Source organism: Silurus meridionalis, chromosome 24, assembly GCF_014805685.1.
Source record: "Silurus meridionalis isolate SWU-2019-XX chromosome 24, ASM1480568v1, whole genome shotgun sequence".
Classification (NCBI taxonomy): Eukaryota; Metazoa; Chordata; class Actinopteri; order Siluriformes; family Siluridae; genus Silurus; species Silurus meridionalis.
This window is the reverse complement of record NC_060907.1, coordinates 7,130,982-7,149,802: the sequence shown is the minus strand read 5'-3', so window position 1 is coordinate 7,149,802 and position 18,821 is coordinate 7,130,982. Positions and strand designations below refer to the sequence as shown.

Genomic DNA, 18,821 nt, shown 5'->3' with positions numbered 1-18,821 from the left:
GTGTTGTTCCAGCACCATATGGAGAATTCATTAATGAATGTAGATTCAGCAAAAAATGTGCTCTGCCCAAAATTTTGGAATCAGAAAGAACCATAATATTGTAATAGACACTTTTCTGCTAGAAATACATTTGGGAAAATAATTTGATTTTGTTAATTTGTTTTTGGATTTGTTGTTTTGTTTTCTAATTTGTTGATTTGTTTTCGGATTTGTTATTTTGGTTTTGCATTTGTTCATTTGTTTTCGGATTTGTTAATGTGTTTTGCACTTCTCGGCCACCGTACAAGGTTCCTGGAAAATGGCATTCAAGTTTTTCTTCTTCGTTGATTCCAAATAGTGTACAAACTTTTGTAGTCAGCTCTCTATGTTAGGGGTATTAGCACTGTATGGTCAATCACTCACCTCCTTGTCCCTTAAAACAGAGTTTCTTCTTCTGGTAAGCGAAATAGCTGGAGGCGGCACCAAATATGGCCACTGCCACAGCGCTGATGATGCCCGCCATCTGCCCACCTTGAGCCGCTGTGTGTCAAACAAAGACATGGTTATAGAACCTCACAAAAAAATATAAAAAATATATGAAATATATATAATATATAAAATATTTAAATATATATATATATATATATATATATATATATATATATATATATATATATATATATATATTGAACTCATCAGGTAATTCCCATGTTAATCAAGGACTCCGATCCACAGGATTGAAAAACTGGCCTAACAAAATATCACAATATTCCAATTATAAATGTAAATAAAAAATTTGGAATGCAGCCCAAGTATATTTGTTCATAAACAACCAGCAAGGGAACTGAAAATGAGTTATTTATAATACTAAATATATTATCCTAACAACGAGGTTAATGAATTGTTAAAGATAATGGTAATACACTGGTCTTGTTGATGAATGTTTTTATTTTGTTTATTTTGTTTGTTTTTTTAAACAAATGCCAAGTCTGGAAATTAGTTTTCTACAGACATTTCTAATTAGAGTCAATTATCTGATAGACTGATGAACGGCTCACAAACTTTGCAGTAACTTTCTATCTAGAGAAAAAAAATACAACAGAAAATATTGAAAAGCATTTATTCTTTATTTATAATATCGAGGCATTTTTTGGGGAAATGACACATTTGAAGTAAACAAGGTTTTATGACAGGCCCTGGAGTATGCTTTTATTTTTTCAAGCTCATTGCAAAACCTCGACTCTGGTGGGACTCGAACCCACAACCTTTGAATCACTTCACCAAGCGTTACTTAGAAGTCCAATGCGCTATCCATTGCGCCACAGAGCCTCTTACTGGGCGAGGAGCAGAAGTGGTTCTGGCAACCATGTTAAAACTTTACATTATTTCAGCTACAATTTCTACAAAGTATTTTAAACGTATTAAATAAACTATAAACCACTGGTTCTATTATTCACATGTTAAAATATCAAACATTTCTTTCACTTGGAATGTTTTCAATTGTTTGTTTTTTTAGACTTTTTTATTATGATTGCAACTTTACAAATGTAAACCATACTTTCAAATACAGCTTTCCTTTATTAATACAACAATGTACTTATTGTATAAAAGAAAACTGGGAATAAAGTAACCCAACATAATGTATAAGTCAGAAATTTATGTTAAATCCACCTACTATATCTATTATATCAAAAATAATATATTTATATGAACTGTTCTGTCATTTCCTTGAATGTACACATTTTAAAGCGAACCTCTGGAATTTTTTGAAACAACAGCCAGAATATATTTCCACCACTAGGTGGCGATGTCTTTCCCAGTTTCCAAAAGTAATGAATGAGGCCCTGTAATTTTAGCGTACTAAAGTTACTGCTATAACACAGTATAACAAACACATCTGTAGCTACAGCACATCCTGCCTGGACATGAAAGATCATTATTTTGGGAAAAGCCAAGTATTATTCAATGAGTCAGTAAATGAGTCATGAGTCATGAGTCAGTGTTCTACTGAATCACATTAAGACATACAGAAGTAAAGTCTGCTGCTTCACAATGAATCAGGCATGGATTAGTGAGTAATGGACCTACACCCAGTCCAGATGATGTTTTAGCCTCTGTGTCAAGAGACTACATTGGCATGTAACAAGTGAGCTTGTTTGGATGTCCAACTAATCAGATCACTAATGATCAGAAAATAATTCATAATTATTATAAAATGTGAGATATTCTGAGGTGTATTTGATAGAATCAATACCAACATTAAGTTTTTACGTTATTTGGATAATCTGATGAAATTAAAAAATTAATAAAAAAAAGAGTACATGAGTAAGGAGATAATCACATTCACGTGAGTTACTTGTAAAAAATATAATTACAATTATTTATTATTCGATAAAAAACTTTTTTTTTTAAATTACATTTTAAAATAGCAACTTTTAGAATTTTACTTTACTTAAGTATTTACTATATTTTCCAAACTCTACAGGTCTTTATTTGTTTGTATGTTTGTTTGTTTATTCATTCATTTATCTATCCATTTATTTGTTTATTTATTTGATTGATTGATTGTTTCTTTCCTCCAGGTGCCTAGGTTTACATTTGACCTGTTAAAAATTTGCATTCATAAATTATACACTGAAATGTAAACTAAAGGACAAATGTCATTTTATTTGTTAAATTGTAATTTGTTCAATTGTCTGTTTTTTTTTTTTTGGGGGGTAAAACCGTTAAAATGTAGTTATATTTTATTAACAAAACAGTGTTTTCCCAACTAAAGCAGTCTGATTTAATTGTGTAAATAATTTAGTGGTTTGGTATAATAATCATAATTCAGTGTTTTTATATTATTTAAGAGATTGGATAATGAGAACTACATTAATGGATATAGTGATAGTAAACACACACACACACACACACACACACACACACACACACACTTCTGGTTATCATTTGGTGGTTGTGATATTGATATTTGCAGTGGCTATTTTTATGTATTACTTTTTTGCCAACGTATGATGTCACAGTGCATTAACCTGCAATCAATTCACACCCAATGGCAAAAATCAAACCTCATTAGTATCAATAGATTGCAGTGTTTGATGCTGTGGGAAAAAACTGTAGAGATTAGTATTATTTCATTGGTACGCCGCACTCAAACGCTCACATAACTATCATAATACGTCAAAAAACAACTTCACAGACGTCCATAATTAATCTGAGTTTAGGTCGTTCTTGTTAATTGTTTGAGAGCATCGTTGACTTGAGGTTCACTACAAGCATGAATAAACATTCTTAAGTCACTAAGCTGTTGAATATGCATTATTTTAATCATGCAAAAAGAAGAACGAAAAACAAGAACCTAAAGATAGTGTCATGATTCATCTAATTATTGAGCTAAAATCAGGGTTTCCTTCTCGACTTATCTGAATTATTCATATTAATATTCATATTCCACAAATATTCGGAATAAATCAGGATAAAAGCAGGAAGTGCTACAGAACTCCTTCGAACCTGTATATTGAGTCAGATCATTTTCAGACATTAACAGTACTCCATCTGAATATAGAAGGGAAAGTGCCAAATCAAATGCAAATGCAGGGAGTGAACATATTTACAAAAAGAACAATATTTGTTATAGAGCTAGCTAGACAGGTCTCAGGCCATTTCTGAATACACACCCTGAGGCAAGAGAGGCCACAAACACATTAATATACATTCTGGAAATATCAGCGGGGGGATGCCATGTTACAGATTGAGTTCTGCTCAGAGATTTAATAATAGCAGTGGCTTCACCAGTGGAAAAAAAAAATGCAGAATGGTTTCACCTTTCGTGTGAATTTTATTTCAAGAACCAAAGAGTCAAGAGCAGGTAGACAGAAGGACAGAAGAAAATACACCAAAAATGAACAGCAATATGTTGTAACAATGTTGTCTTTTCAGTACACAAAAAACCCTTCTAAAAATACTTCCAAAGCTAAAAACAATAAATTAAACCCCTTTTTATTCCTAGCAACCTCCCACTTCATAAGAGATAGTAAGAAACACATGCAGTGCCAAATGCACCTCTCAAATCTTCACATTTCGGAGAAACACAACGTGTCTGATCTCCGCCGTTCTCCGACTAATGAACACATCTTATGTGTGGAATGTGGTGTGACTCACGATCTCGCAGGCTACTGAAATGGCAGTAACAGTGAAGGTCAGCTTGTTATGACAACTTGTTTCAAGGACTAAAGACATTAAACCTGAGAGAAGCCTCTTGATTAATAACGTGTCTCACAAAGAGTACAAACACAAAAACCAGACAGCAACAGTTTTGACTAAAGAGTGGAAGAGAAAGACTAACAAGATGATAATTAGACAAAACAACGACAATATAAAACAAAAACAAGAAGGTTGTAGGTTTCAATCATTTTTTTTTTTCAAGTGCCAATGGATTAAATGTAATAAAAAAGTGAGCTAGTGAAGATACTTGGGTTTGGGAATGACTAAATGGTCAAAAAAAATATCTGCAATCATTTAAAAACCCAAGTATTTGCAGCTGATTCGCAAACTGAATTGTAAGCAGAATCAGTGCAAATAATAAAGAAGGATAGTACTGACTTTTTTTTGGAACTTAACAGGAAATAAAAGCAAAGGAAATGCAAAGAAGCACAAGACATAATAAATGAATGGAAGGAAGGGGAAATGACGCATAGTTCAGAAAAAAAAAAAAGAACGTCAGTTAATTGCTTTTTTGTCTTCACCATTCCATACTCTATACACGTGTACCACAGTGGAAATACAAGTTTCCTACCCTATGTTATGCACAGTATATCCAAATTGCGAGTCATAGTTAATGTTCTTCGAAGGGTCATGTGACCAAAATCATGTCCTAATTTATTCATTTATAGTGATTGATCATATACAGCTTTATGAATCTGTCAATCCGTCAATCGAATACTAAAGATACGTTGTATAAAAATGAACGTGAATTATTGCTTGCAAAAAGCTGTTGCCTGGTAAAACTGGTCAAGTTGTGAATCTTCCTTGTTTCACTGTTACTAAAAGGGTGCTGCTGATGCGGTTTTGTTGTACTGTATTGTCTAATGATTTGATTTCCTTTTATACTATAAAATAAAAACGGTTGCAAAAATGACCGATCTGCTACATATTAATTTGTTTTTTTTGGGTTGTTAATTTACTGAAAAAAAAATCTCTGCTATGATTCTAGTTTGAAACACTAGCATTATCTTGTACAATGCTGTTTGGTTGAACCCTAGGAAATCGTACTAGCTACTTTTGTCAAGTACCTAAAATGTAAACAATTCGGATTCTGCTGTAAGATGGGTTTGCTAACTGTATGAATTAGGCTATATATATATATATATATATATATATATATATATATATATATATATATATATATATATATATATATATATTTTTTTTTTTTTTACTATTGAAAACCAAAAATGATAAAGAATTATTCCAAAATGGTATCAGAAATGGCTACAACTAATGTTTTTAATCGAGAATAGTAAAAAAAAAAAACAGCAAAGCATGAGCTTTAAGGTGTTGAGCTTTGAAGAGCAGTAGCTGAGAGGAATGTCCCATTAAAGGCCTGGGGGATGACTTCATAGCACAAAACCTCAGAGGAGGAGCTGGTTTGTTCTAAAACTAGCAACTAGCAACCACCATTACTGTATTGTAAGCAGATTCAGTGTAATTAAGGAAGAATGGTCGTTCTGACTTTGTTTGGAAATAAACAGGAAGTGAAAAAAAAAAAAACCACACCACTTCAGCTATTAGCTTATCATAGGTCAGAGTTCCAGAAAAAATAACAAATAATAAATCCATTATCCAAACCATAGATGGAGTAACTATACATAAAGCTTAGTTTTAACTGAAATACCAACAACAGTCACACCACCAAACCACCTTCAGTAGCCTGTTCAAACATGCCTCTTGCTTTTAATGTAACCAGACAAACAGACTCATTGGGATCAAGTCTGCTTCTCTGTATCGGCTAAGTCCAGGATCTCCAGCAGCCTTTCTAGAAGGGACAGTACAACTTGTTTAGAGTTGGCAATCCAGGCAAGGAGGCCTTCTGGCATGTTATCTCCTAGCAACGTCAGGAGCTTCAGCCACTGCGGGTATAGTTCTGCAACAACAGGATATCGAAGCAGAGATTTTAGAGAACTGTCTCTCACATCACAGACAGCCAAAGTAAAGCAAACCATGCTTTCTATGACTTTTAAGTACAACCGAAAAACCAGTGGTGGACAGTAACAAAGTCAATGTAATTCGTTGCTGTACTTAAGTAGATTTTTCATGTATTTGTACTTTAAAGAAGTATTTCTATTTAGGGAGACTTTTACTTGAACTTCACTGCATTTGAGTAAAAAGTCAAATACTCTGTCAAGTATACTTTGGATACTTAAGTACATTTAAATGCAAATACTTTTGACTTTTGTACTTCTACTCAAGTGGAGGTTTGAAGGGAGCACTTCGAATACTTTTCGCAACATTTTACCTACTGTATTTCTACTTTTACTCAAGTTCAGAGTTTGTAGAATTTTATAGGATTCTTTGGATGTGGTAGCCTTACATTTTCCCTTCAATAGAACTAGGAGAACCAAAACAAAGCTCAATGAACATATGGGTTACAATGTTTGATGATCTTGAGCCGCCTGCTATGGAGCTCTGACCTCCGAATGGGAATGCTGACTGAACCCCGGTCCTCATTACCTACATCAGTAGAATTTCCAGCATCATGAGTGAAATAAAGACAGCAAATAAAGGATTCGAAGCACCAATACAGTATAAGAACAAGATGGACGTGTGTTTTGAAATTGCTGTTAAGATGGAATCTGAAATCCAAGCACCAGATCACCAGACCACTACAGTAATTTCCTCCATGTGTTGGAATGTCTGGCGCTCATGAAAGCATCATGGGGCATTTAAATCTGCCAAAGTGCTTTTTAAAAACACACAGAAATCCGAACATGCAGTTTATGCTACAAGGAGCAGATGAAGACCAAATTAAAGGGCATAAGCATTCATAATCTACCAGTGCGACACAGGGTCATACTTCCATGATTTGCAAGTGCATGCCTTTTCCTGTGTATTCTTCCTGGGATATTATTACTATTAGGGACTTCATCATAAACTTTAAACTTTCAGCATTTCTATATCCTAACTGCGCGAGTCCGGATCCAACCAGGCATACATGTACCTGCCGCCCATATTTATCACCAAAAATTCAAATCTTTCCAGATTCTAGCTAAAAAAAACGAGTAGACAGTTACGCTACCAGTACAATAGATGCTAAAAAAAGTTAAAACAAGAAGGAAAAGACAATAAAAGGAATAAAAGGAAGGCAGGGACGTTTTGAAAGTGGGCCTTATTCTAAACACAAGGACAACTAAAGGATACCAAATATACAAATCATGTCACACTTCAGAATTACTGTTGACAGTTAGTATTACCAAGGGGCATTGGTGTGTCAGGAACAATGTGTGCCAGTGAAAGTGGTGGAGCTTTCTGAAATTACTGATATTTGTTCCTGTTTACAGAGCATACATACAGAACCACAAAGATCAACTCTATTCTATTTAACAGAACTTTTATTAAGAGCCGATGAAATGTTGAAAATACAGACCACTCCTACGACCGCACATAAGAGAACTTACTAATCTACCAAGTGTTTACTCATCTATTACAGCTAGTTCAGTCGTTCTAAAAGTTCAGCCATCTCTAGAAGAGGCTGAACATCCACCATATAGAACACAAACAGAGAAAACATGATGATGATGATGATGATGACCTCAGAGACCTCATCACATCACTCACTGCACCACGCTGTCTGAGATCCTCCAGCACTGCTCGACTGATACCACCTTCTCTCAGAATGAGAGGTACGAATACTTCAAGGCTCTTCTCTGTTCTGGCACCGAGGTGGTGGAATGAACTTCCCCTAGATGTCCGTACAGCGGAGTCCCTGGCTATCTTCAAGTGACGGTTGAAGACCTACCTCTTCCTGAAACACTTAAATTAGCACTTTCCAAGTTTGCTTTGTAGAATTCAAGAGTTATATTAAGTTTGCAAACTTGCGTATCAGTGTAGATTTATTCATTGCTAGAGACTCAAAGCACTTTTGTACATCGCTCTGGATAAGGGCGTCTGCTAAATGCCGCAAATGTAAATTACTGTTTAAATTAAGAGAAGATTTAGCCATAGATGTCAAAATGTGTTTCCTGAACAGGACTAATAGGAGATGCCTACTGCAGAGCAAAGCACTTTCTATAAAAAAAAAAAAAAAAAGACAATTCACATGACAAACTGTGACCAAACTGTAAACATGCTCTAACTAACACTTTTAAGCCTTAGTATGTTAGTTCTTCTGTGGAAAATAATTAAAAGATTTCAAACTTTTTAACACAAAGATAAACGGACTGGATAAGACTGAACTCTGGAAGTCAGAGCTCTTAACTAGTCCACTCTACTAAAAAGGTAGACAGATGCATAAAAAAAAAAGATCCATCTAACACTCTGAACAGCTTAATTTGAATCTGCATTTGTTTCTATAGGAGAACCCAGTGTAAAACCTGTTGTGCACAAAACACAACATCTTATTTCCCTTTCAGAAAGGGTTCCACATTCATTTATAGGAAACCAGAGCTTGTCCCTACCCAAGAACGCTCACCAACACCTTTTTCGTAGATTTAAATTGGCCAGAAACCCTTAAATATCCAGAATCTGAGAAACCCCTATAGAGTGCACAAACAGAAAGTTGGAAATATCCAGCATAATAACAGGTTTTCAGATGTCCCTTTGGAGAAACCTTTAAATGCAAAACACCACAGTCTGGGTTTTTTTTTCATTTTTTTTTTTCAGTGTTACTGTTGTTAGACTACATACAATACTTGTCCATACTTGTCCACAGGAGTCCATCCAGTGATTTCTTGGTTTTGTTTCTCTGGGTAAAGGTTCTATCTATAACACTACAACAGAGTTTCCAAGAAGAATCATAAACTGCTCATTATCCAGCAAATCCAAAGAACATTTCATTCTAAGACCGCATTATCCAAAAAAATAACACCTATAAAACCCATAAAGTTTTCACACATAACCTTACCACAGCAGGTATCAGTTTATAAAAACAAAACAAAAAAACAGCATTTCCATCTAACAATGTAATGTGCTTTCATTGGGTCCCTTTGCACTACAACACGAAGGAACCCTCAGGAAGCCCGAACATATAACCATCAAAACCACTTGTTGTTTTCTTATAGTAAAGCAGTGTAATATATACACATGGGGAAAAGGGTCTCAACTAGAACTGTAAAACTTTCTTCAGTTTGTCTCTATGAGGATTTTCATGCTGAATCATATGACACCCTTTAAGGAGAATTCCATTATATATATCAAAAACCCTCAAGTAAAGCTAGACAAAAAGGGTTTCATGAAACTACTGTGGCTGGCAATAAATACACTCTTTGTTATGAACCCTGAGGTTTATAAATAGAGCTGTTTAGGAAGCTAAAACACTAAAAATTGCAAAAGTAAAAAAAAAAAAAATAGATTTCCAGAAGTGTAGAGACAATATTTTAGAGGAGGTTCTGTTTATTGAGATATTGTGTTGAGGTAGGTTTGTGTCAATGTTCAATGTAAACTGAGTTGTGTGTCATAGTAAATAGTCTTTAGGTGTGTGTCAAAGTAAATTGTAAAAAATACTGTAAAAAACAAAAACAAAAAAAAACAATACAGAACTCCTTTTATAAAATCTACAAAACATATAAACTCAATATTAGGATTAGTGAGGCTAGATTTAACATAACATCTCTGAGGACCAACACTAGTAACAAAATTTAGACAAGACTATAATATTATAATATGAATAACCCAATAATCTCAATAAAATAATGTGTATTTACCCTTAGTTTCGTCATCTCGGTCATCTAAAGAGAAAAATGTACAAACAAATGTAAGATATATGAGTCTTTTTAACATGCAGGATTGTAGCTGATATAAATATCTGTATCGAGTTGTAATCATATATGACTACATTATTAATTTTTTTTCCGGGGGGTGGGGGGCTTGGGGGGTTAAGCGATGAAATTTCTGTGGCAAAAAAGCCTATTAACACATTATGTAGTGTTGTTTTTGTTAGTGTAAAAGTAGCTGACTGTGTGATTTATTACATTTACAGTATCCTTAGTAACTGCCTGTTCAGGGTTACTGTGGTTTTGAAGGTGTACATCCAAATTCAGATATTTGAAACACTATAAATACACAGATAAGACTGTACACTTTACACGTCATATATACATATCACAGCCGTTTCCTGACATTACACACTTCCTTCCTCTTTACATCTGTTTAGGATTGTACTAACCAATTCAAACCAAACACCAATATGAATCAGCCGATAGGATCTTCTCATTAATTAAATGTACTAAATTTAGCAAATTCTAGTCAAATTTCCCATGTTTTGTGTTTCTAGTCAACACAGACCACAGCACATGTTAACCATAAAAAAAGGAAGAACATCTTACCTGTGACTCCACCGAAATCATCTACGCCTACAGGAACAGGCACAGGGAGAAACAAAAAACAGAAATGAATAAGAAATACTAATGAAGAAAATCAGAAAATTAAAGAACACAATAAAAAATAACTGCTTTTTGATGCTTTCACACACTGTAAACAAAACAACATTCTAAGCAGTTCATGCTAGTATTTTGCTAACTAACTACTCTAGATTGCTAGCTGAATGAGATTAAATAAAATCTTTTCATAATCATTATAGCATTCATTTTGTGACCTGATTGCTCAGGAAGTAAAAATTCCTCAGTTCAATTCCACTGTGCCTGAAAAGACCCTGTTTATTATAGTATTACATGTAAAAATGTTCTATCTATCTATCTATCTATCTATCTATCTATCTATCTATCTATCTATCTATCTATCTATCTATCTATCTATCTATCTAACTATACAGTATATATATATATATATATATATATATATATATATATATATATATATATATATATATATATATATATATATTTCAGAAATAAACAATTTCAACATAAGATTTCAATTTTGTAAGTCACAAAATGATGTGAATGAATAGGAAATAATCTGCATCACTACACGCCTTTATTCCAGATCATTTCAGCAACATCACTGGCTGCAATATCAAATCATAGAGTCCAAAAATCTGCATTTTGCTGCAGTCACATTTATATTGGGTAAAGTTGCTTCTGTTTTTATACACTGTGTTTTATAGTGATAGCAAGAGCACTGCTTTAACAACAGCTGAATGTAAGACATTGTCCACATGCAATACACTGTCCTTGCATAGAATTATGAGTTATGCTTTTATAACCAGCACTGTATTGCAGCATTCAAATAGACTTAATTTATCTGCATGGAAACCTGACTGACTCTTTCCAAGCATTTGTACAGATCAACACACGGCAGATTAAGTTTTGGAACAATTCTTTTGTTCTTGCGAGGTCAGGTTTGCTTCATAAAAGATGGTTTAGGATTTGTTTTTTTTCCGCTTTATCTCTAAATTCTATTTTGCAATCCATAAAAAAATTAATGAATGTTTCGTTTTTAGTTTGATTTGAAATATAGTCTGAGATCAGGGTGTACCTCCAGACCGATCTCCTTTACCAGGATCAGGCTTGTGTCCATCACTAGCAAAAGCAAGATCGTCATCACTAAGGTCACCTGTAGAAAATGGAGGACATTAACAGTAGTGATAATACATAGACACACACAAACACACACACACACACACACACACACACACACACACACACACACACACACACACACACACACACACACAGAGAATAGGACTCATACCTCCATCTTTTGCTGGAACTACAGGTTTCTTAGTTTCTACAGAAGCATACAATATGAAGTTATTAACAGTAGGAAGGATAACTATAAGAAATATATACAGAAATACATGCAATAAATTCTTGCATTGCTGCTTACTGTTTAGAAAACTCTGCTACCTCTACCCCCCTTTTACATCTATAAGAAATATATTGCCAAACAATTGACAAAACAACCCTCTATAGATATTGCGTATGCATCTTAAGTTGCTTTTGGAAGAAAAGAGGAAGAGTGAAGCAGCTGTGATACGGTATGAGGTAGAGCCGAGAATATGTAAAGAGAAACTGGAAAGGGAGAAACTAGCCAGATTCAGTAAATAGTAATACTGCAAAGCTTTTCTCTGAAGGTGTATATGAAATTCTATATTTCCAGAGCCCTAGAAACACTTTGACAAAACAACAAACTGCATCTTGAAGTTGTTATTAACAGCACCAGATTTCACCAGATATTGTCCTGACACTCATTCAGATTAGGAATTTATTTTGTGGAATTTATTAACTTTTTTTGTGTGGGTACGCACACATACAGGTGCATCTATCTATCTATAAATAAATAAAAATTATATTTAAAAAAATTATATATACACAAACACATACATAGATACATACAGGTGCATTTCAATACATTTGAATTTCATAAATAGTTGATTTATTTTAGTGATTTAATACAAAACTTGAAACTTGTATATTATATAGCTTTATCACATAATATTTCAATATATTTCTTTGAACTAAATATAGAATGAGATTCTCAAAAAATCACATTTGAGAATCTCATTCCATATTTAGTTCCCATTTGCTGTTATAATAATCCCCACTCTTCTGGGAAGACGCTCTAAGAGATTCACCCACAAGGATATTAGCAAAGTCAGGTACTGCTATAGGTCAAGTGAAGAAGCCTGGAGCACATTCAACATTCACATTCATCCTAAAGGTGATCACTAGGGTTGAAGCTAGAGCTCTGCTCAAGATCTTCCCTTGATCAACATATATAAAGTATATCTTTATTATAATTAATAAGCCCAAGGGCTCAACAGTGGTAGCTTGGCTGTGCTGGGGTTCGAACCGCTGACCTTGTGATCAGTAACCCAGAGCCTTAACCACTGGACTACCACTGCCCTTTTTTTTTTTTTTTTTTTTTTAAAGCTGGATGTGCATTGCTTTGTGCACAGGGGTATTGTCAAGCTGGAACAGGTTTGGGCCTCCTAGCTCAAGTAAAAAAAACATTTTATGCTATTGCATCCGAAGACATCCTATACAACTTGACTCCAACTTTGTGGTAACAGTTTGGGGAAGAACCACAAATGGCTGAAAAAGTCAGGTGTCCCGATAATTTTTTGCATACACTATATTGCCAAAAGTATTGGGTCACCCGGTCATAAGTTTAAAATATGATTTTTGAGCATCTTATTCCACATTTAGTCCCAATTTGCTCTTATAATTCCCTCCACTCTTCTGGAAAGATGTTCCACTAGATTTTGGAGTGGGCTTATGGATATTTGTGTTCCTCAGCCACAAGGGTATTATGAAAGGCTGGAACTGATGTAGATGAGGAGGCCTGGGGTGCAGTCAGCATTCGCATTCATCCCAAAGGTGTTCAGTAGGGATGAGATCAGAGCTCTATAGCAGGACACTCAAGATCTTCCTCTCCAAAGCATGTAAACCAGATCTTCAATGAGCTTACTTTGTGCACAGGGGCATTGCCATGCTAGAACAGGTTTGGGGTTTCCAAGTTCAAGTGAATGCTAAATTCTATTATAGTGCATCTAAAGACGTCCTGTACAATTAAGTGCCTGGAAAAGAACCACATATAGCAAGAAAGCTCAGGTGTCCCAAAACATTTGGCAATATAGTGTATATCTATTAAAAATCAAATCAAATCAAATCTTATTTGTCACATAGACATACATACAGGGTACGACATGCAGTGAAATGCTTTATTAAATCTCCAAACTCTCATAACCCTTAAAATATTAAAATAGTGAATTATACAGTTTTCATGATTCCAAACGTTGAAGATTTTTTTCAGACTACAAAACACATGTAACATGTTGTAATGTCAACAACTTAACAAAAACTGTGTAAAGAAATAAATATATAGGGACTTTACCTGGTTTAGCTGTAGTCACATCCTCATCTTAAAATCAGAGCATTATAATTAATAAGAATGATACAAATTTGTTTTTTAATATTGGAAACAAATGAAAATATATATATATATATATATATATACACACATACAGTGAGGAAAATAAGTATTTGAACACCCTGCTATTTTGCAAGTTCTCCCACTTAGAAATCATGGAGGGGTCTGAAATTGTCATCGTAGGTGCATGTTCACTGTGAGAGACATAATCTCAAAAAAAAAATCCAGAAATCACAATATATGATTTTTTAACTATTTATTTGTATGATACAGCTGCAAATAAGTATTTGAACACCTGAGAAAGTCAATGTTAATATTTGGTACAGTAGCCTTTATTTGCAATTACAGAGGTAAACGTTTCCTGTAGTTTTTCACCAGGTTTGCACACACTGCAGGAGGGATTTTGGCCCACTCCTCCACACAGATCTTCTCTAGATCAGTCAGGTTTCTGGCCTGTTGCTGAGAAACACAGAGTTTGAGCTCCTTCCAAAGATTCTCTATTGGGTTTAGGTCTGGAGACTGGCTAGGCCACGCCAGAACCTTGATATGCTTCTTACAGAGCCACTCCTTGGTTATCCTGGCTGTGTGCTTCGGGTCATTGTCATGTTGGAAGACCCAGCCTCGACCCATCTTCAATGCTCTAACTGAGGGAAGGAGGTTGTTCCCCAAAATCTCGCAATACATGGCCCCGGTCATCCTCTCCTTAATACAGTGCAGTCGCCCTGTCCCATGTGCAGAAAAACACCCCCAAAGCATGATGCTACCACTTCCATGCTTCACAGAAGGGATGGTGTTCTTGGGATGGTACTCATCATTCTTCTTCCTCCAAACACGTTTAGTGGAATTATGACCCAAAAGTTCTATTTTGGTCTCATCTGACCACATGACTTTCTCCCATGACTCCTCTGGATCATCCAAATGGTCATTGGCAAACTTAAGATGTGCCTGGACATGTGCTGGTTTAAGCAGGGGAACCTTTCGTGCCATGCATGATTTTAAACCATGACGTCTTAGAGTATTACCAACAGTAACCTTGGAAACAGTGGTCCCAGCTCTTTTCAGGTCATTGACCAGCTCCTCCGGTGTCGTTCTGGGCTGATTTCTCACCTTTCTTAGGATCATTGAGACCCCACGAGGTGAGATCTTGCATGGAGCCCCAGTCCGAGGGAGATTGACAGTCATGTTTAGCTTCTTCCATTTTCTAATGATTGCTCCAACAGTGGACCTTTTTTCACCAAGCTGCTTGGCAATTTCCCTGTAGCCCTTTCCAGCCTTGTGGAGGTGTACAATTTTGTCTCTAGTGTCTTTAGACATCTCTTTGGTCTTGGCCATGTTAGTAGTTGGATTCTTACTGATTGTATGGGGTGGACGGATGTCTTTATGCAGCTAACGACCTCAAACAGGTGCATCTAATTTAGGATAATAAATGTAGTGGAGGTGGACATTTTAAAGGCAGACTAACAGGTTTTTGAGGGTCAGAATTCTAGCTGATAGACAGGTGTTCAAATACTTATTTGCAGCTGTATCATACAAATAAATAGTTTAAAAATCATATTGTGGTTTCTGGATTTTTTTTTTAGATTATGTCTCTCACAGTGGACATGCACCTACGATGACAATTTCAGACCCCTCCATGATTTCTAAGTGGGAGAATTTGCAAAAGAGCAGGGTGTTCAAATACTTATTTTCCTCACTGTATATACACAAACACATACATAGATACATACAGGTGCATTTCCAAAAATTTGAATTTCATATATAGTTGATTTATTTTAGTAATTGAACACAAAATGTGAAACTCATATATTATATAGATTCATCACATAATATTTTAATATATTTCTTTGAACTAAATATAGAATGAGAGTCTCAAAAAAGCACATTTGAGAATCTCATTCCATATTTAGTTTCAATTTGCCGTTATAATAATCCCCACTCTTCTGGGAAGACGCTCTAAGAGATTCATCCACAAGAGTATTAGTAAAGTCAGGTACTGCTATAGGTCAAGTGAAGAAGCCTGGGGCGCATTCAGCATTCACATTCATCCTAAAGGTGATCACTAGGGTTGAAGCTAGAGCTCTGCTCAAGATCTTCCCATGATCAACCCATATAAAGTATATCTTTATTAAGTTTGCTTTGTGCACAGGGGTATTGTCAAGCTGGAACAGGTTTGGGCCTCCTAGCTCAAGTGAAAGGAACATTTTATGCTATTGCATCCAAAGACATCCTATACAACTTGCCTCCAACTTTGTGGTAACAGTTTGGGGAAGAACCACAAATGGCTAAAAAAAGTCAGGTGTCCCGATAATTTTTGCATACACTATATTGCCAAACGTATTGGGTCACCCGGTCATAAGTTTGGTATGTGATTTTTGAGCATCTTATTCCACATTTAGTCCCAATTTGCTCTTATAATTCCCTCCACTCTTCTGGAAAGATGTTCCACTAGATTTTGGAGTGGGCTTATGGATATTTATGTTCATCAGCCACAAGGGTATTATGAAAGGCAGGAACTGATGTAGGTGAGGAAGCCTGTTGTGCAGTCAGCGTTCCAATTCATCAGAGCTCTATAGAAGGAGACTCAAGATCTTCCTCTCCAAAGCATGTAAACCAGATCTTCATGGACCTCATTTTGTGCACAGGGACATTGCCATGCTGGAACAGGTTTGGGGTTTCTAAGTTCAAGTGAATGCTAAATTCTATTATAGTGCATCTAAAGACGTCCTGTACAATTGAGTGCCTCCAGTTTGGAAAAAAAAGCACATATAGCAGGAAAGGGCAGGTGTCCCAATACATTTGGCAATATAGTGTACATCTATTAAATCTTCAAACTCTCATAACCCTTGAAAGGTTAAAATATTGAATTATACAGCTTTCAGGATATCAAACTTTGGAGATTTTTTTAAGACTACAAAACACGTGTAACGTTGTAATGTCAACAACGTAACAAAAACAGTGTAAAGAAATAAATATATAGGGACTTTACCTGGTTTAGCTGTAGGTTCATCATCTTAAAATCAGAGCATTATAATTAATAAGAATGATACAAATTTGTTTTTTAATATTGGAAACAGGTGAAAAAAAACAACAACACATTCTTCTAAATGTTTATAAAATTAACCAATTATTAGAAGGTTCAACTGAAATTTAAAACATGTTCCAAGTTCACAAATGTGTGTTAACTTACCTAGTAAGGCATCACCAAGATTAAAATCTGCAATAGAAGGGGGGAAAAAAACAGTTATTAATATTGAGATATTAGAATTACATACAAACTATTTCCTAGACCCTGTTCAAACATGACAATTATTATCAAAACTATTATCAACTTCAAACCACTATGGAAAGTGAATCATTGTTTAATTAGCATATAAATTGAATTTGTACACACATTCAGCAAATGACTATGTTACTAAACCTCTAGGGTTTTCAAGTGGAAACAGAGAAATGCTGTGTACACAAACTACACCTTTATTTTCCATCAGATATATTAATCAGGTAAGCCGACTAAACCAAAACCAGACAAGCTGAACTGAAAGTCTAAAATATATCTGCCTTAATAAAGTTAAAGGGAGAAGGTGGGTAAACATCTTACACTGCATTCCAACAAATGTTTTGCGAATGTGAGTGTTCTTTAATTGTGAAAAAAATAAAACGTGTTAATTTGTACTGGTTCTCATTGATGTTTGTTTTACTTCTGCAGTTCATGCAGTTACAGGTAAATTTTTACTGAGGAAAAAAAAAAGATAAAACTAGTTCTAACAGTACTAATAGTTGTATCTTTATTCATATCAACCTTTTATATCATGTTAATGGCCATAATCTTTAATCTTGGCACTGTATGAATGTACCTTTTTTCAGGGTTTTTGTCTAGCTACAGAAAACCAATTCTCTTTTTCATTACTATCACAATAACGACCCACTATAGCTAACGCTGGGTTCACACTGTGACAGACACATGGAATAATAATGCCATACTAATGAAGTGCTATAACGAAAGTAAAGTCTATTTTTAACAACCTCCACACTCAAAAGCTGACACATTAATGTAATATTTTATACAACCAGTATTCTCTTCTATAAACAATGCATCAGCTTCAATTTTTTTTTAAGTTAACAATGACATTTATTTCTATAGGCAAAATAAAACAGTTCTAAGCAGTTCATGACAGACACTTGGCACAAGATGATTTTAATCTTTAAAATAAATAAAGTTTTTTAATAAATCGGACCACACCCTAACAGACATACAACACAATAACTACAGACCTGCTTGTTTCGTCAACCTGCACACACTATGACTGAAACATGACACAATAATGACGTTTAAATCTGTAGCTAAAGTAAAGAAAGGCCACTTTTATCAATCTTCACACTGCTTCTTTATTCACTCTGCACTTTCTTTGACAGACATTACACAATAATCATATATTCATAAGCAAAGCAAACCTGTTCATTGAATCAGACTCTATGGTTGACTGATCGAGTTACAAGCTGTGACATCGCTATAAATAAAACAGGATCAAAATCTTTAAATTAGGTCTGTCTAACAATTAGATCCAGCCGTACATACTGTATATGTAACTCAGAATCGGATCCAGAGTCTGAAAATCAACTTCTATCACAACAGAAGCAAAGACGACTACAGCAGGACATGTCTATATGGTAAGTATTGAGTATTGAACGAAGTTCTCTCTCCCTCACATCCAAAAACACACTTCCATTAACTAATGAAGGACGGTGATGGGCGTGGCTCTTGCTCTGGTTGCTGTGTGTTTGATCTTTTGGGAAAAGTG

At 34.9% G+C, this 18,821-nt stretch overlaps 1 protein-coding gene and 1 non-coding gene across 4 annotated transcripts in view; both read right to left on the bottom strand.

Annotated features, from left to right (window-relative positions):
- The window catches only part of cd99 (CD99 molecule), a 29,191-nt gene that overhangs the window by 2,351 nt on the left and 8,019 nt on the right, over positions 1–18,821 (bottom strand). The window contains exons 2-9 of one of the 3 annotated variants that reach the window (XM_046837285.1): positions 17,213–17,239; positions 17,012–17,035; positions 13,990–14,016; positions 11,845–11,880; positions 11,629–11,706; positions 10,518–10,544; positions 9,897–9,920; positions 403–519 (exon numbers count right to left, since the gene is read on the bottom strand). In XM_046837285.1, the coding sequence (XP_046693241.1) occupies positions 403–519; positions 9,897–9,920; positions 10,518–10,544; positions 11,629–11,706; positions 11,845–11,880; positions 13,990–14,016; positions 17,012–17,035; positions 17,213–17,239 (360 nt within the window). Of the gene's footprint in view, positions 1–402; positions 520–3,797; positions 6,122–9,896; positions 9,921–10,517; positions 10,545–11,628; positions 11,707–11,844; positions 11,881–13,989; positions 14,017–17,011; positions 17,036–17,212; positions 17,240–18,821 lie in introns of those variants that run through there. The other 2 variants (XM_046837287.1, XM_046837286.1) reach the window with 2 other exon arrangements.
- On the bottom strand, positions 1,217–1,308 carry trnar-ucu. Its single transcript is given in 2 exon segments — positions 1,217–1,252; positions 1,272–1,308. It is a non-coding gene; the product is annotated as a tRNA-Arg (tRNA).